The 22,463-nt window shown below is 29.3% G+C and overlaps 1 protein-coding gene across 7 annotated transcripts in view; it reads right to left on the bottom strand.

Annotated features, from left to right (window-relative positions):
- Positions 1–22,463, bottom strand: part of LOC119603436 (aminopeptidase N) — a 133,440-nt gene that overhangs the window by 21,412 nt on the left and 89,565 nt on the right. For 3 of the 7 annotated variants that reach the window (XM_037955470.1, XM_037955471.1, XM_037955469.1), the window contains one exon: positions 3,985–4,269. The exons of the other annotated variants lie outside the window; for them this stretch is intronic. In XM_037955470.1, coding sequence (XP_037811398.1) covers positions 3,985–4,269 — 285 coding nt within the window. The remainder of the gene's footprint in view (positions 1–3,984; positions 4,270–22,463) is intronic. 7 annotated transcript variants of the gene reach the window in all.

Raw genomic sequence — 22,463 nt, 5'->3', positions numbered from 1 at the left:
TTATGTTTTTCAGCTAAAAGATCATTAAACTCTTTTCAGTAGCATTAGTCACTTTACTTTACTTAATTTTATTTATTTCTTTTTGTTTTTGTATTTTTAGTACTTTATTTTTCTTGAATTTTTATGACCACGACTACTACATACTGACTGGCGGAATCAGTTCCAGAGTACTGTTACTTAAATATTTTGTTTTGTTTATTTTCTATTTTTATAACATTTTGGATTTGGATTTTAGATTTAAATTTCAAAGTTTTGCATGGGCTCTTCCTTGTCTGAATATAAAGGCGGGCGATTGAGTGAGTGTATTGGATAAATTGAGTGTGAGTAATGTTTTGTGTTGGGGCATACATACGTAAGTAGGGTGCCCACGTGCTTGGCATATTTTGATTTACATTACGGAATGTACTATACATTTTGATATTGCTCTATTTTCCAGTTAGGGAACTTACTTTAGTTTTTGTAGTACATTATTTGTAAAGAAGAAAGAGAGTGTGCTGGCGTACTTAGCATTTTTTTTTTTTTTTGGATTGAAATGTATGTATTTTATTTTTGTAATACTTATATAGAATGTACTCTCCAATATGGTGATAATGAACTTTTGTGATCTGTTGAAATAATAAGACCAATGTAGTGAAAAAATAGGTTAATTGCTCTTGCATTAATTTTATGTTTTCTTTTTTGTAGATAAATTTTTTTAAATTTTGGGAAAATTGTTAGAAGATTTTAAAGTAATTTTTGGTAATTGTGAAAAAGTTGAGAGTTTAGATTTCTTTATTTTTATTTAGAAATTTTGGTAATTAAAAATTTAAGACCTTATTCATAACAATTTATCAAAGGTTTATAAGATAAATTTTCATACATATTTTGTTCTATAAACCTTTGATAAATTGCTATGATGTCTTCTTAGTATTTTAAAAATTGCGGTATTAATGAAATTTTTTTAATACAAATGAAAATTTTCATGGTTTTTTTTCGGAAAATCTGAAGAAGTCACTATGTTATTCTTAGGAAAAATGTATAGAATTTCCCTCTCATATAGAGATAACTGCATGAGATCTGTTAAATGTTAGCTCTCTTATGTAGTAGGAGATGTTAAGTGGACAGACATACTGCTGCATTGAATGTTTAGTAAAGCATATGGGGCTGCTAAAGGTCTAATGGTAATACAAGTTTAGCACTAGCTGAGTATCGGATAACAGTTCAGGGCTAGTATTGGAAATGAAAGAGGCCGAGACTATTGATCAATAACTACAATATATTAAATTCATGGTCTATTGAAAGCGGTTCATTTCAGGACATATGTCCTCCACTATATACTCTAGTGTTGGCCCTAAATATTATAATATCTTACTTCTTTTGAATCGATAAGACTGGACTCAAAAACACCATAAAGTTCGGGGATAGTATTAGAAATGAAAGAGACAGAGATGAAATTGATCAATAAATACAATATAGTAAATCCGTGCCGTATTTATTTTAGTTGAAGTCGGTTCAAGATTTAATCCATGGACTGCATTCTTGATAGAATTACGCTGAGGTCCCTTTATAAAGTCATCAAAGCTTCCAAAGCAGTCTGTCGATATCATCAACCAATATATAAGGATATCCGATACCCACCTTAAAGCTTATAAATCTGGTGATAAAACACTTTTAAACATATTCTGGAGATCAGACCATAATAGGATCTATCTGCGAAATTATTAGTGTAGTAAACTTTCAGGTATAGGTCGCACTATAATATCTTGCTTACTTTTGAAACCATAGGACGATTGTTCCCTTCCTTGGATTCAAGAAATTGTGCATGCCAAATTTCATCAAATTATTTTAAAAATTGCGATCTGTAGCTTGCGCACAAACTTCACATGGACATCCAGACAGATGGACGGACATGGCTTAATCGACTTAGAGAATGAATCTAGCCGATTGAAGTACTTTAAGGTCGGTACAGGACCAATATTTTTGTACGTTACAAACATATATACAAACGCATAATACCCTCTCCACTGTAGTGAGCACAAGATTTATATGCGCTGCCAGCCAGACGGACGGTCTTGGCTTAATCGATTCAGAAAGTGAATTTTGCCGATAGAATACTATGAGGGTACAGGACCAATATTTGTACAAACACCTGCATTTTAGTAGTTAATGTCGAGTGTTTTACGAGAACACCTGCCGTGTTGGCCTATTTCATGGTGGTCTTTTTTAACCACTGGATGAGCTTCTGTAACGGCTAACCACCGACTGACTCATTGTGCAATTTAGGTATATATAATTTCCAGTTCAGTATACATGCACTCTGTACTTGAGCTATCTTATCTCTGACCATTGCTGCCCCGTTGATTAACTTCCGAGATGCAAAAACATCACTTCCGCAGATGGGATGGCCTCTGTTGAGTCGATAACAGCACCTAGAGACGTAACCGGTAAACCGATGTAGGCACGAATCCATCAAATAAGCCGAGACTTTGTTCTTACTCACAGTGACACACAATGTGTTAAATCTGGTATGAACAGAGTATAATCTGAACATACCTAGACAAGGAAGGAAAATTCAATGGTATCACTTGTATAAGATACCTTTCATCCTGATTCAGCCGACACACATATAAGGGAAAAACCTACGACAGACTCACTATAGGTATAAGGGTTTAAACCACAGCCACTACGTGGATCCCGAAGAAGCCTCAACCAACCACCAGTCAGGACATGTTCTGCTGGCAACTGGCCACCTGTAATACCAGATTATGTGGTTCTCTAATTTGATCCCATGTCAAATCATTCCAAGGACTAGCCGAGTATTGAAATGACATCACCAGTTTATTGTCCCGGCCGTCCCTAGCATCTCTTTATCCTGGGATTGCAATACACCAAGATGAGAGTCTTTCATAAATGAAAAATTCCCATGGGGTGTATTTTAGTAGTGTAGCGTATAAAAAGTCACGTCCAATATTTGATCACCATCCATATTTTTTGATATTTATGACCAATAAATCACGCCAAAAAGGAATATCAAATAAGACGTGCAAATTTTAGTATTTTGTTTAAATTAAATCATTTTATTTTTTTTTTTATTAATTAAAATTTTAAAATTGCTATTTTAGTAGGTGATATTTATTAGCCATGCCATATGTACAATTAAATTTTCAATATTGTAAATTGTCTATGTTAATAAATTTACCAGTCAACATTAATTTACGTAATAATTTTGATTACGAATTATGGGGGTATTGAATTTATTATTTGTTAATTTAAAAGAAAATGCAAAAAATTTTATATTGTAAACAAAAATAGAATGAAATTTGTTTAGAAAATAATGCGGAAATAAATTAAATAGAAAATAATTCAATTTAAAAAATATTTTGTTTAAATGAATTTCAAATTTAAATGTTAAAATAAACAATATAAAAAAGAAACAACAGGTGGAAAAAGACAGATAATTGAGATTTCTTTTTCAACAGAAAAAATATAAAATTTTGATAAAATTTTGTAATAAAGATTAAGTGTCAAAGACATAAGAAGTTAAAGGGTCTTACAAGGCGGCATATATGAAAAAGAGAAAATTTGAAACTAGAAGTAATTCTGTTTAAAATAATTTATACAAATTTCTATTTGAAGTTTGCCGTTGTTTTTCTTTTAACAAAAAGATACAATATGCATTAGCAAATTTAACACTTTAAAAATGTTGCATTTAATACATGAAAAGAGCCATATCAAGGGCAATTAAAAAATTTAATTAAACAAATGGTTTAAAAAAATATATATATATTAGGTGTTAGAAATATATACAAAACTATAATAAAAAAAACAAATAAAATTGTTAGAATAAATTTCCACATGTTGTATGTATGTGTGTGGGTGGATGGATGGATGGATGATTCTAAATTAATTTAACAATTCAATTGGAAAATTATAATAAAATAGAAAATATTCAAAATACAATGCAATTTCATTCCGATTTAGAAAAGAAAACAATATATAACATACCCATAAACTTTTCCTTAGAATAATATTCAAAATAAAATTTTTCACGTAATTTATTTGTATCATTGCGCCAATTAAAATCGCGTAATTTTTGCATAAAACCTGGTTCTTTATTTAAAGGTTTTACAGTGGTTTCATAAGCCGGTGCCAATAGTTCTGATTCTCCGGGATATAGGGACAATTTAACCGGTGTTGCCGGGTCTCGATCAATCGGTTCTAATGGTGCGTTTGGGTCCATGTGTGTGTTGTTTGATGAGTGGGGTGATTGTAATGATTGTTTATGATTCGCTGTAAATGGAGAAAATGAGAAGAATAATGGAAAATGATAGTTAATTAAAACAAAAAAGAACAGACAGGACACAAATGAATGCTAAGATTAAGAAAGTCAAATGTTTCGTTTTTTTTTTTTTTTTTTGGTTAAGAAGTGTTAAGTTTGAATATTGAAAATTAAAAATAAGCTTAAAACTCATACTCATGCTACAATTTTAAATTTAAAAACTCAAAATTTGATTTAAATTTTGTTTTACAAATTAAATTTATAATTGTATGATAAGTAAAGTGTAATATGCTGAAATGATTATGATTAAAATGACCAAGACAGTATAGATGAACATATGTATATGAATTTCAAAAATAATAATGAAAGTCATGATATGATGTGATTCCTTTTACAGTAATCATCAGATCAGATTCGGTTTTATAAAAGTAGATTTTGAAATATTATTTATTAGGCATATTTTTATTTAATTTTTAACGATCTAATTTCCAGAATTTTTATATAAAAATATGAACAACGGGTCAAAGTTAGTTTTTAACACAAAAAAATCTTACAATCTCCTATTCCATTTTCTCCTGTCATATTCAGGACTGAACTAGACCATAGACTAGACTGCAGGCTAGACTACAATGTGGTTTATTAGCTAGAGTATAGACTAGACAGAAGGCTAGAATTTAGATCAGACTATGGGCTAGACTATAGACTAGGCTATAAGCCAGACTGTAGACTAGACAATGGAATAGACTATTGGTTGGATTATAGACTATACGATTGACAAGACTATAGACCACACTATAGATTACAATATACATAGACTAGACTATAGAATACACTATACACTAGACTATAGAATGGACATTACACCAGACAGTTATAAGCAAGAATATAGACTAGACAATAGGTAGATATAGGCTGGACTATAGACTAGACTATAGACAAGACTATAGACTATACTATGGACTAGATTATAGACAAGACTATAGACTATACTATGGACTAGATTATAGACTAGACTATAGACTAGACTATAGACTAGACTATAGACTAGACAATAGACTAGACTATAGACTAGACTAGACTAGACTATAGACTATAGACTAGACTATAGACTAGACTATAGACTAGACTATAGACTAGACTATAGACTAGACTATAGACTAGACTATAGACTAGACTATAGACTAGACTATAGACTAGACTATAGACTAGACTATAGACTAGACTATAGACTAGACTATAGACTAGACTATAGACTAGACTATAGACTAGACTATATAGACTAGACTATAGACTAGACTATAGACTAGACTATAGACTAGACTATAGACTAGACTATAGACTAGACTATAGACTAGACTATAGACTAGACTATAGACTAGACTATAGACTAGACTATAGACTAGACTATAGACTAGACTATAGACTAGACTATAGACTAGACTATAGACTAGACTATAGACTAGACTATAGACTAGACTATAGACTAGACTATAGACTAGACTATAGACTAGACTATAGACTAGACTATAGACTAGACTATAGACTAGACTATAGACTAGACTATAGACTACACTATAGACTAGACTATAGACTAAACTATAGACTAGACTATAGGCTAGACTAAGACTAGACTATAACCTAGGTTATACACAAGACTATATTACACACTAGACTATGGACTAGACTGTAGAGTAGACTATTGACTAGACTATAAAGTAGACTATAAACTATGTCATTGATATCAGCAAACCTTTAATTTTTTTTTATCACTTTCGTAAACTGTGATATGCCTTAATAAACATTTCAAGCGATTTTTTCTCTCTATTGCCTATTTTCGATATTTGAAATCTAATATTATTTGTAAACGCTTTGTAGGCACTTAAAATCAATTATATTTTTTATTTTATCAATGTCTGGCTTGAAATTGCTATTTGAAATTGTCATAAACAAATAAACAAAACAGCTTTAAATAAACTAATAATTAAATTTAAAACTTTGTTTATTTGAAAATAAATGCTTACAACACAGTTCTTGTTCGAATACAACAAAGTCTATTGTTTTACTTAAGAGTTACAAAAATGTGTCACTTTTTAAAAATTAGACAAAAAAAATTAAATTTAATAGTTTTTAAAAAAATTACATCATGCATTCCTATTGTAGTTAAAGAAAACTTCTTTAGAAAGTGGTGTTTTAATTTAGCGACTGTTAATATTATCTCCCAAGAGTTTATAATTTATTTAGAAATTTCGTATTTCATGTATGAACATCCTGTAAAATACTGCCTTGGAAACTAAAATATCTTTCTAACAACATTTTCCAAAGAAAAAATATTCCCACTTCAGCTGAATTAAAAATTTATGGCAAATAAAAAAATAATATTTTTCTACTAAATTCACTTTAATTTCAATTTCGATTCATTTCATTATTAGTTCAATGAACTTGTGCTAAATTTAGCCACCACACAATAGTTTACTTTTATACATTTTTTTTTTGTATTTGCAAAAAATGTATCTATTTATTTCTCTAAACCCTCGCACTGAAATTTACTTTGAAAAAAAAACGCATTTTTTCTAAAGAGTATTTTCTTTGGCGTTCATTTGAAATATGTTTTGTTTGCAAAGGCGCCAACAGCATTACAACTGAAGAGAATTAAAAGTTTTTGTTGTTGCTATTACTAAATTAAATGCATTTTTTACAATTTAAAACACCAACATCTAAAAAAATCGCGTATAAAATCGTTAATGAGCCGTGACGTTTTAGAACATGAAATTCAATTTAAAAATCATGTGAACGCGACACGCGTTAATGCATTTAATAGCTAGATGATCTGTTGTTAATTCCTTACACTATTGTTGTTGTTGTTTGAGTCATTTTTCGTAAAAGATCAATTTTCAATTAGTGAGTTTCTATCAGACCTGGGCGATTTCCATTAATTTTGCATTAACATTAAATTAAAAAAAAATTAATTTAATGTAAAAAATATTGCATTAACATTAAATTTTTAAAATTTAATGCATTAAATTTCCATTAACATTAAATATTATTGAATTTAATGCATTAATTTTACATTAACATTAAATATTTTTCAAATTAATGCATTAATTTTGCATTAACATTAAATATATCTGAATTTAGTGCATTAATTTTACATTAACATTAAATAAGCAATAAAATTAATGCATTAATATTCCATTAACATTAATATATGTATATAAAAATTGATAAACATAAATAAAAATACAGATCAAAAGACCTCGATCTAACTAAACAACTAAAATTAAATAGGTTAAAGTCCTTTCTAATAACTCCTATATTCCATTCAAACTTGTGTGTTTTAAATATGATATTTATATAAGATTCCACAGACAAAATAAACTAAAAAAGGAATATCTGGGAAGTGATATTATTCTTCTAATATGTATTATCGAGTATAGGACTTATTAGAAAGAACTTTAACAAAATAAACTAAAAATGGAATATCTGGGAAGTGATACTATTCTTCTAATATGTATTATCGAGTATAGGACTTATTAGAAAGGACTTTAGCACATTCAATTTTACTTGAATTTTGTTAGACCGAGGTCTTTAGCGCTGTATTCTTATTTTTATAAATTATTTTATACATTAATGTTAATGGAAAATTAATGCATTAAATTTATTATTTATTATTTAATGTTAATGGAAAATTAATGCATTAAATTCAAAAATATTTAATGTTAATGCAAAATTAATGCATTAATTTCACAAATATTTAATGTTAATGTAAAATTAATGCATTAAATTTAAAAATATTTAATGTTAATGCAAATTTAATGCATTAAATGTACCCATGTTAATGTTAATGCAATAAACTTGCATTAACATTAATTTTTTTTAATGTAGAAAAAATTGTTAATGCATTAACACATTTAATGCATTTATCCCAGGTCTGGTTTCTATAGTTTGAGTATTTGTTTATATTGTGGTTAAATTACTTTTTGTTTAAAATAGTTTTATTTTTTGTTTATTTTTGATTGACATTGCTGATGTTTTTAGTTGTGTTTCCGTTTGTGTGGCAAAAATAAGTAATTTAGCGTAAAATTACTTTGTTTTTATTTATTTATCTAACAAATTGCAATTTAGCTATAAAATTCCATTGCAAAGCTACAATATGTGTGGTCTTTGGTGATTTAATTTAGCTTGCAAGTGCTTCAAAAATGCTACACAGAAAAAAATCCCGAATCAAACCCATTTTGTGATTAAAGCAATCTTTTACGTTCTTAAATCAATCTTATTTTTGTCACAACTATACCTTAAATCAAAACAAAAATTCTCAAAATAATTGCATCGAAATACCACTTTGACCCGAAAAGGATTAAATTAGGATTATAATAGTTAATCGATCTATACTTGAACCAAGCATTTTGTACTTTATTTAAGGAATTCCAAGAAAATAATTTGATTTTGGACAATAGAATTATATCTGCCTATGAAAAAGAGACATATACCCACCATCATAATATGTTTTATGAAATTGAAATGAGTTTCGGAAGTTGGCGCGAATTTTGGAATTTATCACCTTTATTACCGATTTACGTATATTTTACATTTAGTAATATGAACCAGGTGATTTTTGGAATAGGGCTCCTAATAAGTTCTTTAGCAAGAGGGCTAATATGTGAGTAGGGTCCACATGGAACTTTGTAGAGATATTTTGGTTCTCATAAAGCTTGCTTGTGCTCCTTTCGTTAGGACCCTATTTTGCTTTCAATAGACTGACTGATCAAGGCAAGTTCTTCAAAGAACAAAGACTAAACTATAGACTAGACTATAGACTAGACTATAGACTAGACTATAGACTAGTCTATAGACTTGACTATAGACATGACAATGATACTAGACTATAGACTAGCTATAGATTAGGGACTATAGCCAGACTATAGACCGACTAAGACTAGACTATAGGAACTAGACTATAGACTAGACTATAGACTAGGACTATAGACTCGGACTATAGACTAGGACTATATGACTAGACTCTAGACTAGACTATAGGACTAGACTATAGACTGGACTATAGACTAGACCCATATACTAGAATATAGACTAGACTATAGGACTAGACTATAGACTGCGACTATAGACTAGACCATAGAGAGACTATAGACTAGACTATAGACTAGACTATAGACTAGACTATAGACTAGACTATAGACTAGACTATAGACTAGACTATAGACTAGACTATAGACTAGACTATAGCAGAATATAGAACTGATATGACTAGGACTTAGACTAGACTATAGACTAGACTATATACTAGACTATAGACTAGCTATAGACCTAGACTATAGCTAGACAAAGACTAGACTATAGACTAGACTATAGACTAGACTATAGACTAGACTATAGACTAGACTATAGACTAGACTATAGACTAGACTATAGACTAGACTATAGACTAGACTATAGACTAGACTATAGACTAGACTATAGACTAGACTATAGACTAGACTATAGACTAGACTATAGACTAGACTATAGACTAGACTATAGACTAGACTATAGACTAGACTATAGACTAGACTATAGACTAGACTATAGACTAGACTATAGACTAGACTATAGACTAGACTATAGACTAGACTATAGACTAGACTATAGACTAGACTATAGACTAGACTATAGACTAGACTATAGACTAGACTATAGACTAGACTATAGACTAGACTATAGACTAGACTATAGACTAGACTATAGACTAGACTATAGACTAGACTATAGACTAGACTATAGACTAGACTATAGACTAGACTATAGACTAGACTATAGACTAGACTATAGACTAGACTATAGACTAGACTATAGACTAGACTATAGACTAGACTATAGACTAGACTATAGACTAGACTATAGACTAGACTATAGACTAGACTATAGACTAGACTATAGACTAGACTATAGACTAGACTATAGACTAGACTATAGACTAGACTATAGACTAGACTATAGACTAGACTATAGACTAGACTATAGACTAGACTATAGACTAGACTATAGACTAGACTATAGACTAGACTATAGACTAGACTATAGACTAGACTATAGACTAGACTATAGACTAGACTATAGACTAGACTATAGACTAGACTATAGACTAGACTATAGACTAGACTATAGACTAGACTATAGACTAGACTATAACTAGACTATAGACTAACTAGACTAGACTATAGACTAGACTATAGACTAGACTATAGACTAGACTATAGACTAGACTATAGACTAGACTATAGACTAGACTATAGACTAGACTATAGACTAGACTATAGACTAGACTATAGACTAGACTATAGACTAGACTATAGACTAGACTATAGACTAGACTATAGACTAGACTATAGACTAGACTATAGACTAGACTATAGACTAGACTATAGACTAGACTATAGACTAGACTATAGACTAGACTATAGACTAGACTATAGACTAGACTATAGACTAGACTATAGACTAGACTATAGACTAGACTATAGACTAGACTATAGACTAGACTATAGACTAGACTATAGACTAGACTATAGACTAGACTATAGACTAGACTATAGACTAGACTATAGACTAGACTATAGACTAGACTATAGACTAGACTATAGACTAGACTATAGACTAGACTATAGACTAGACTATAGACTAGACTATAGACTAGACTATAGACTAGACTATAGACTAGACTATAGACTAGACTATAGACTAGACTATAGACTAGACTATAGACTAGACTATAGACTAGACTATAGACTAGACTATAGACTAGACTATAGACTAGACTATAGACTAGACTATAGACTAGACTATAGACTAGACTATAGACTAGACTATAGACTAGACTATAGACTAGACTATAGACTAGACTATAGACTAGACTATAGACTAGACTATAGACTAGACTATAGACTAGACTATATACCAGACTATAGACTAGACTATAGACTAGACTATAGACTAGACTATAGACTAGACTATAGACTAGACTATAGACTAGACTATAGACTAGACTATAGACCAGACTATAGACTAGACTATAGACTAGACTATAAACTAGACTATAGACTAAGCTGTAGACTAGACTATAGACTAAGCTGTAGACTAGACTAGGCTTATAAGTTTTAACAGCACAAACACAAAAATACCCTCTCCACTATAATGATGTAGGGTATAACAATAACATTTAATTACATTCCCTATTAATAAAATTATAGAATTATTGTTAAGTATTTATAAATGTTTTTTAATTATAGAATTAAAAGAAATATGTTGAAACACTTATTTAGAAAAAAATCTTTTTAATTAACTTAACAATTGTGTTTTCAACACTATTTCTTAAATCACGTGACTAAAATACTTAGAAAAAAGATGATGAAATAATTAACATTTTACAGTTTTGTTTAACTTAATAAAAATTTAATTATAGTTACTTGTTGTTGTTATGTTATTTCTAGATATTTTTGCAAAAAAATATTTTAATTACTTTATTTTTTTAAAAGTTTAAAAAACTACAACAGACAAGTCGGTAGTTTTTTATATAATAAAATTTTAAAAATTGTCATTTAAAAAGTTTATTGACATTGATAAATTGGATTTTTGAACTAAAACTTCCATTAATTGTTTTTATTTATTTTTCTTTAATTTCCAAGGGTTTTATTGAAATTTGTTTAATTTAGCTGAAAAAAATCATAAAGAAACTTCAAAATTATTTTAATTTTAAGCAGAAAATTTATGTCAGACTTTAATTGCAGTTTTTTTTTTGGTTTAATAAATGAGGTCACTTTTTTATTGCGCTGAAAAAACTTGCAACAGTTGTTTCCTTACGTGGCAAAACTTGGCATTCTTTCTGTTTGCAAATGTCCAAACTGTGACCTAAATAAAGAGTGATCCTCAATATTTATTTAAGTGAAATTTATGGTTTGTTTTAATTAATCACATAAATTGTGCTGAGAATACAAATTTTTTGGAATGAAAACATAAAGTGAGTGAAAACGAATGGTATTAATGAAGAATATTTATCCTGGTTTTTAGCAAAAATGTGATAAGTTGAACAAATTCCAAAAAAATCTACTCTACTTTTTAAATATAAAGTTTTTTTTGAAATTTTATATTTTCCTACATTTATCAATATATTGTTTATGTTACTTATCAAGTTTATGCATTAAGCTTTTTTTAAAGGATTTTTCTAGGATTTTTAAATAATTGAAAAGTGAATCAATTAAAAGATTTAACAAAGCATTATAAATCAAAATAAATTAATTAATTCAACAAAGGCCTACAATTAAAATAATGACAAATTAACACTTGAAATTTTCAAGTATTTTTTAAACTGATGTCATTCTACTTTAAACAAAATACAGTCATTCATTCAAAAATATCATTAATTTAACATAAAAGAAATGATTGAAACCACAATTAAAATAATTTTCCAATTCAAAGAATCCCAAACATATTAATTACATGCGAATTACTAAATTAAATAGAAAATATAAATAATTACGGTATTTCTTGTACAAAATAACAGTAAATTAAATATCAGCAGATGTTCACATATCAAATGATCTTTTAAGTCTTTGATTTCATATTACAAATCAAAAACCGCAAAACTTTTTTTCAAACAAAAGTTCAATAAACGTTAATAAATATTTAGAGTATTTGTTTCTAATAATTACTGCTGAAAACCAAACAATGATCTTTATTGTTACTAGAAATCATATAAATAGCAATTTGAAGTAGCTGTATTTGTGCTATAAATTTTATAGTTATTTAATATTAAACAAAAATATTATTTTACCAACAAATGGTTTAAGTATAAAATTACCAACATTTGTTATTTTTTTAGCATAAAATATCATTTATCTTATTTGTTCCATACTAACTACATAATTATTACTTTAATAATAAACTTGGCATAGACCCTGATCATTATCATGATCACCATCATTAGCTTGGTGATCAGTCTCTTTTTAGCATTATCTTATAATGCTACACTCCCATATTTTTTCTTTACTAACTGTTGGGTTTTATTTTACCAATACCTGGTGTTAAATTGCCTTAAATCTTTGCTCATCTTTGTTGAAATTGTAGGTTCTTGTTGTTGGCTTTATGTACGCAACTTTAGTTATATTCTACCTTAGGTACTTTATCCATGATTTATATGAGAGTTATGTGCTATATACGTTTTAGGTTGCTGATTTTACTCCTTTGTGAGAAGTTGGCAACACTCTACTTTAAGTCGAGTGAGAATTTTGTTGCAGTTTGTGGAAGTTTTCTTAATTAATTACCTATAGATTTAAAATAATTCCGAAATTTAGAGATATATATGGACTTAGGTCTTATGATACGATCCCTTAAAAATTTCATACCATAATTTATAAATTTGTCTCAATTGTATTATCACATTTTAATACAATATTATAATCAGTTACATTTTCGGAATTAGGTAATAATGGGGTCTTGGATCAATAATGGATCAAAGATAATAAGAAAGTGATTTTTTTTAAAAACATTTCATCAAATCTTATTTTAATACCATGATTTTTGAACGATTTGTTGACTATTAAGACCTCTGTAGAAAGGTTTATATTAGGCCGAGGTCAAAAAAATTATCAAAGATATTTTGATTCTTATAATAGTTGATTCTCTCGTATTCCATTGCAATACGTGTATTTTTAAGTCAATTATAGATCGTTTACCAGGTATGGATAATTTTAGTACACTTTTCGATATAAGTATGTATTAAGTCCTTTTTTATATTACAAACTTTCATAAGTAGTCCATACATTAGCTACTAGATTACTCTATAGATTTGTCCATAAACTAGTCAATAGTCTAGCTTTGATATTAGTACGTATTCTAGAACATCGGCTATTACGAAAATTACTCATAGACTAAGTAATTTATGGACTAAACCATAGACTAGACTATATACTAATTTATAGACTTGTGAATAAACTAGTCGTTCACTTAGATAGACAATAGAACAGCCCTTAAACTAGTCCATAGAATAGTCAATCGATTAGTCTCTAGAAAAGTCAATCGAAGTGCATAGACTAGTCAGAATACCAGTCAATAGTCCATAGAGTAGTCAATAGACTATTTTTAGTCAGACTAATCGATAGACAATAGAACAGTTAATTGACTAGTCCATAAACAGGTTCATGGATTAGTCCATAGATTAGTGTATAAACTTGCCCATAGACTGATCCATAACCTAGTCCATAGAATAGTCAATCGACTAGTCAATGTATTAGCCCATAGGGTATTCAACAGACTAGACATAGATTATTCAATAGACTACACATAGATTAGTCAACAGACAAGACTATAAACGAGTCCATAGAATAGAGAATCGACTAGTCCCTAGAATAGTCAATCGAGTAGTCAATAGACTATACATACATATATTAGTCAGACTAATCGATAGCCAATGGAACAGTCAATCGACTAGTCAATATACTGAATCATGGATTAGTTCATAGATTAGTGCATAACTATTCCATAGACTGGTCCTTAACCTAGTTTATAGAATAGTCAATCGACTAGTACATAGAATAGTCAATCGACTAGTAAATATATTAGTCCATAGTGTAGTCAATAGAATATAGATTAATCAATATACTACACATAGATTAGTCAACAGACAAGCCCATAAACGAGTCCATAGAATAAAGAATCGACTAGTCCCTAGAAAAGTCAATCGACTTTTCTATAAAATGGTCAATACACTATTGCATAGACTAGTCAATAGGCCAGTCAATATATTAGTCCATAGAGTAGTCAATAGACTATACATACGTATATTAGTCAGATTAATCGATAGCCAATAGAACAGTCAATCGACTAGTCAATATACTGATTCATGGATTAGTTCATAGATTAGTACATAACTATTCCATAGACTGGTCCATAACCTAGTTCATAGAATAGTAAATTGATTAGTCTATAGAATAGTCAATCGACTAGTACATAGAATAGTCAATCGACTAGTCAATGTATTAGTCCATAGTGTAGTCAATACAATATAGATTAGTCAATAGACTACACATAGATTAGTCAACAGACAAGCCCATAAACGAGTCCATAGAAAAGAGAATCGACTAGTCCCTAGAAAAGTCAATCGACTTTTCTATAAAGAGGTCAATACACTATTGCATAGACTAGTCAATAGGCCAGTCAATATATTAGTCCATAGAGTATTCAATAGACTAGACATACTTAGATTAGTTAATACACTAGTCCACAGAATTGTCAATCGACAAGTCGCTATCAATCTACATTTATATAAAGTGGTCAATACACTAGTTCATCGCCTAGTCAATAGACCAGTAAATATGGTAGTCCAGAGAGTAGTCAATAGACTAGACATAGATTAGTCAGCAGACTAGACCATATACTTGTCTACTTCACAGACTAACTAGTCAGTAAACTATAGATAGAAAAGTTAAAAATAAAATTTAGTACTTAAGTCCATAAAAATTAATCTTGAAACCTGCAACTTATGTCTTATGTCTTACTTATATGAAGAGTATTTAAAATTCGTTGTGGTTCTAAAGTTTTGTCTCGTATTCCTATTTGTCTTTTGTATTGACAATAATCTTTTGTTATTATATAATTTAAAAAGACTTTGACTTTGAACTTGAATTTAAAAATTGTTTTGTCTGTTTAATACTATAGTCTATGAGAAGAGCTTTTTAATGCACGATCAAATCGATTTTATTTGATTTATGTTTTATTTATTTTTTCATATCAAAGTTATTTATGCACTGAAGTTTTATTTTCAACATTTTACGTTTATACTAAGAAATTCCAGTAAAAAATAACTCTCACTATATTAGAGGAAAGAGAACTGACATAGAACTAACCGTTTAACTGATTCTTTGGGGACTGACTAACGTTCTAACATTTTAAATCAAACGAAATTCTAGATGGTAATGTTTCGGTGAACTTTTGTCAACATTAGTTTCTATAACGATTTGTTAAGCTTATGGTAAAACACGATTTCTTAGAAAACAGAGTATCCATCAAATATCAAACCTTTTTATTATTGTACATATTTGTTTTTCTTGTGATTATGATTTATTTGAATTTTTTTCGACTAAACAAGGTCATTTATGTGGAACCTTTTAAGAAAAATAAAGCGGCAACTTAAAAAATTGTTTAAGAAAACAAATAAACATTCTATGGTTTTTGAGAATTAAACCCCTAAGTGGTTTTTATTAATAAATAAATAATGGTTTGTTTGATGTTATGACATGTTTATGTATTTTGTCATTTGTGACCAAATGCTTGGAACACCTAAGCGATTTATTTTGTAAGGGCTTAAGAAATAAGCAATTTATTGTTATATCATGATCACTAGATCACTAGACTAGACTATAGTCTATAGTCTAGTCTATAGTCTAGTCTATAGTCTAGTCTATAGTCTAGTCTATAGTCTAGTCTATAGTCTAGTCTATAGTCTAGTCTATAGTCTAGTCTATAGTCTAGTCTATAGTCTAGTCTATAGTCTAGTCTATAGTCTAGTCTATAGTCTAGTCTATAGTCTAGTCTATAGTCTAGTCTATAGTCTAGTCTATAGTCTAGTCTATAGTCTAGTCTATAGTCTAGTCTATAGTCTAGTCTATAGTCTAGTCTATAGTCTAGTCTATAGTCTAGTCTATAGTCTAGTCTATAGTCTAGTCTATAGCCTAGTCTATAGTCTAGTCTATAGTCTAGTCTATAGTCTAGTCTATAGTCTAGTCCATAGTCTAGTCTATAGTCTAGTCTATAGTCTAGTCTATAGTCTAGTCTATAGTCTAGTCTATAGTCTATTCTACAGTCTAGTCTACAGTCTATTCTACAGTCTAGTCTATAGTCTAGTCTATATAGAAAGAAAAAAATAAAACCAAGCCAAAGCCTACTAATTTGATAAGAAATCTTTTAAATTGTATATCAGATTTTTCAATAAACAAAAAACTAGTGATTTTTAAGTGTTTCTCTAGCTATTATAAACACTTTTTATGTTTATTTATAAGTAATAAACTTTCCAATTTTTGTTAAATGCATTATCATTTTTTTTTGTTATAAAGATTGCGAAATAGTATTTCTATTAACATTTCAAACTTGTATGAGAGTTTTGTACACAGCAGTTACAATAATTAAGAGAAATTGTGACATTTTTTTGTTGTTGGTTGATTTGGGGAATATAACCCCAATCAAACTTTTTTTTTACTATCTCAACTTATGTACATTTATTTGTTATTATTTGAAACTTTTTTTCGATTTTTAATTTATTAATAACAAATGAATGGTATAAATGCATTTTCGTTATCTTAAATCAAAAACCTCATTTACTGCTATTAGTTACGAATGGATTGGTTTGGTTAGATGGAACGAAGAATGCAATTGGTGGTAGTTCAACAACCAACTAGTAAAACAAACCAGTAATGAATGTTTTTTTTCCGAAAACATTAACAAAAAAAAGATAAATAGATACTTTAATTATTTGTTGATTTTTTAATGAATTTACGCCTTTAAAAAAAATCGTATTGCATTTAGATGCATGGTGTCATGTTGTGCGTTCATAAAACATGTTTTATTATTCATTTTATTTTTATTGTCATTCCATTTCACTTCAGATAACCTAAATTTTATATGTTTTTTAGGTCTTTTGTGAATGTATTTGATTTGCTGTTTTTTGTTGTTGTTTCGGTAGAAACACTGTGTTAAATGATTTCCCCGAATTGTTGTGGGTTGTTTAGATTAACAGTGAGGGGCTCGAAGAGGAATAGTATATACTTTTTCAAAAACTAAAAAGAAACGAGATTCTTAAAAATTAAAAACCTGTTATCGAATTATTGCATAAGAGATCGAACCAGCTCTTGTATCGAAAACTCATTTCGATATTGAAATTATGCTAAAATATACTAGATTAGTTTTCTTGTAATATTACGATAAATTTAACTCGATCACTTTTAAAGTAATTCGTCCCCGTGAATTTGTTGGGAAATTAAACCGAAATAACATCGTTTAGATTATATCAATGTCCGAGCACAGAATACCTAAAAGATGTCAATTATCCCACTCCCACAAAATTATATTAAAGTGACCGGTTTTCTTTAGAATTACTTCCCCATGTTTTTCTTTAGCTATGCTATAGATTTTAATGTTCGTTTGTTGATTTTTATGTCTTCGTGTTGTGTACGTCTAAAAATAGTTGATCGATCTAGACCCCTGCTAGCTATAGATGTCGATCACTGATTTACATGTTTGTTGTCACTTGTCTGTGAATGTGTATCATCATTTTTTTCACCTTTTGCCGCAAGTATTTTAAAGAAAAATAAATAAGAAATAAAGCCATTTTATACAAGGTGTTAATGAGTTTTTTTTCAGACTTTGTTTAAATATTAACTTCTTAATTTGATATGAATATATATGGAGATATTTACAGATTCCAAAACAATTTGTTTTTACAAGGAATTTGCATAATTTAAAGATTTTAAAACAAGAGTTTTAAGAAATATGATTTAATAAATTTATAGTTGAAGAAAAGATTTTAAAATATCAGGGTCAGTTATTTCAGCTTTGAAAGTGAGAAATTAATCATAATGAAGTTTTACCTTCGAAGACCCAGGGCACGAACACTAAACGTATTTGCTCACAAACTAAAAATGTATTTACATTCTCATTTAAAGTGTACTCTTTCTCGGGATTAGAGATTTCAGCCAATGAGACAAATCCGATAATGAATTCTATTCGGCTGCAACACGATCACAGTGCGACTCGACAAAATAGTATATTTTTGCAAGGACACGACCCACTCCCATATAACATAAAACGTCTTTGCATCCATATTTTTCACCAGAATTCATTCAAAACTCTAATTTCAAAAAAATCGGTACAAGGACACGCCCACTTCCCATTTAATTTAAAGCGTTAAAACGTTTTTGTATCTATATTTTTCATCAGAATGTATTCAAAATTATGCTATAAGTTTGATAAAATAAAATAATGTTATGTAAGTGTCTGATAGTCTAAGTAATTAAGATAAATTTTAAATTTATAAAAAATCGGTATAAGGACAGGCCTAACTCCCATACAATATAAAGCTTTAAAACGTCTTTGTATCTAAATGTTTCATCAAAATGCATTTAAACTTAATATATAAACAAGTAAGAAGTTATAGTCGGGCGAGACCGACCATATAATACCCTAAACCAGTTATAAAAATAAAATGTGATTTAGTGTTCATAATAAAGCCTTTAAGTTGAACTGTACCTTGCCTCAGATATACTTTAGCCATTTTTTGTTGAATTAAATTTTGTACATTTAAGCCATATTTCGAAAGGTTCTTTGTATAGGGCCTAGGGTCAAATAAGGCCCTATCGTCAAAAAATTCATCACGGTCATGAAGGCTAGTATAGAACTTTGTTTTGCAGCTTTTTGCCAAAATACGAAAATATTGAAAATAATTATGAACTTAAAAGCCCTATTCGGAGGGATCAGTTTTAGGGGGGGCTAGGTCAAATATTGGACCGATGTTACTCATTTTAAATAGGAATCGTCTCTAGTACAATAGAATATCATGTGCAAAATTTCATTGAATTACCCTTTTCAGGGGTTCAGTTGTATGGGGGATAGGTGAAATAATGGACCGATCATAACCAATAGGCTTCGTCACTGAGACAGTAGAAGATCATGTACCAAATTTCATTGAATTATCTTAAAAAATGCGACCTGTAGTTTGATGTGCGGACGGATAGACGGACGGACATAGCTAAATCGAATCAGAAAATTATTCTAAGCCGATTGGTATACTTTAAGGTGGATATAGGACCAATATTATTGTGCGTTACAAATATCAGCACAAACCCAATAAAACCTCCTAGGGTATAAAAAGGGTCCAAGGACACTCCCACCTACCATATAACTAAACGCTTAAAAACGACGTTGTAACTACAAGGTGCAAGGACACTCCCACTTCCCATGTATCTATGTTATTAACTGGATTATTATATACATATTGTATATATATAAAGTACTTAATACATAACTATATCCTGGTGGTTACAGTGATATTTTTCGATGTAAGTTAAATTTGAGACCCATTAAGTTCTCATTTTTAACGATTTCGCCTTTTGATAAACTTTGTTTTAAACCCAGTTTACTTAATCAATGGCCACTGAACCGCTCCTTAATGCTGCATTATAGCAAGATTTATGCAAAAACATAAAAATTCACACACTTTTCCCTGTTTTTATGTTAATTAAAAAGTAACAACCTAAATTTAATAAAGAAACGAACAAAAAAAAACTCAAAACTTGAAACTAAGACATAAATGTCCCCAGTGTGAAGCTAGTGCAGTTAGTCTCAGTTACTACAACACATATGTTAATTTCAGCATGCCTACAAGCCTTTAACAGGAATAAAAACTGCTGCTAAATGTGTAATTACCATAAGTAAACAGCATAAAACAGGAACTTTAATGACCCCCCAATGTAGTAACCAGAAAAAACGGCAAAATTCTTTAGAAAAACATTAATTTTTATAAACACATTTGCAGCAACCAAGCAACAAAAACATTTAAATTTTTTTCACTTTTTTATAAATTTATATTTATACTCAAACACGTATGAAGTAAGGCATAAAGTAAAAAACACAATTTTGCGTTTTGCACCTTGAACATGTTTATGTAAAAATATCACTTATTTTGTTTCCATTTTTTAAAAAAAGTGTAAAAAACTAAACGTTTTAAAGCGGTTGTTGCTGCTGCTGCTTGGTTGATTGTAACTTACACGCCCACATCCTTTTGACATTAGCGTTTTTTTCGCTTTTTTTCATTGACTATATTTTTCACTAGACAAAATCTTTTTAAATACGCAATGAGATGCGAATTCATGTCTTCACGACAATGATTCTTATTTTCTTCGCATGAGTTTAATGACAAAAAGAATTTACATATGAGTTGTGTATCTGTGATGACATTAAGATTGTTTTTCTTTTATTTTCTTACACTGAAAATAATCTATGCGAAAAATGTTGTACATTGTACGAATGCTTCGTTGTTTCGCACCACGAAATTATTTCGTAATATATAAGAAATTGTATATTTCGTTTTATACACGAATTTTTCGAAAATATTACGAAAAAAAGTATTTACGATATTTTTTTTCATAAAATTAAGCATAGATTATTTTCAGTGTAGTTCTGCGTGTGTGTGTATTTTTGTAAAACAAGTAAAATAAGATTGTCAAGGGTTGCCAAGGTTATTGTCAGTGTATTTATCATTCACAACAAGTTTAGACAATGCATTTTCTAGGTGTGGATGTTGTTGCTATTGAAATACTTTTGGGGGTCTATTAATTTTTCTATAATTTATTTTTTAAATATTTGCAAAATTGTACGATGTCTTAGAATTGGAAGAACTAGTCCCATGACTTTGAAAATGGAAGAGAAATCACATTCACACTTCACATGCGACCAACTCCTACCAACTGAATAGAAATCTAAATTCCACATATTTGATTCGGTTCAGAAAACCTTTGATTTTAACCATTAAACTTTCAGAAAGTAGGGGCCATTTCGACATTTCGAAATATTAGTCGTAGACCCGTTAAAGTACACATATTCTGGGTTCTTATTAGATTCTTTGACAATCTAACTGTGTACTTATGTCCGTCTCTCTTTATACATTGATAAGTTTTTTATATTAAAAATGGACAATATCGGTACACGACTTCTCTTAGCTTTCATACACGGGTCTTCTAAAACATTTTATGTTTTGATATGGAACTTAATTTAATTCCTTCTCAAATCACAAACGTTTAATTATATTAATCGGAAAGTTTTGAAAATATATATTTAGAATATTTGTCAGACAGAATGATCTTTAAACCAATTATCTATGTAGTTCGGTAAAATATATTTAGTCGGACTTATTATTCAGTTGGTCCCAGAGAGAATTACCCTACAATTTTCTAAAAATGTTTGCAATTTTTTTGGAGACGTATTCCTATGTCTGTTAACTTCTTAAAAGAGACTTGTGGAAAGATATATCATCGATATTGTACAATTAGTGGTAGTGAACACCTTGAAATCCGATTTTTCTTTCGCTAGGAGGATATAAATATTCTTTTGTGAAACCCTTTTGATCCGTAAATTGAATATACGTTAGCAATTAAATTTAGTGTTCTGGAAC

The sequence above is a fragment of the Lucilia sericata genome, unplaced genomic scaffold (assembly GCF_015586225.1).
Source record: "Lucilia sericata isolate MDLA Ls3-8-SP2 unplaced genomic scaffold, ASM1558622v1 Contig000307F_arrow, whole genome shotgun sequence".
In the NCBI taxonomy this organism is placed as follows: Eukaryota; Metazoa; Arthropoda; class Insecta; order Diptera; family Calliphoridae; genus Lucilia; species Lucilia sericata.
The sequence above is the reverse complement of the archived record's forward strand: the minus strand, read 5'-3'. Positions and strand labels throughout refer to the sequence as shown.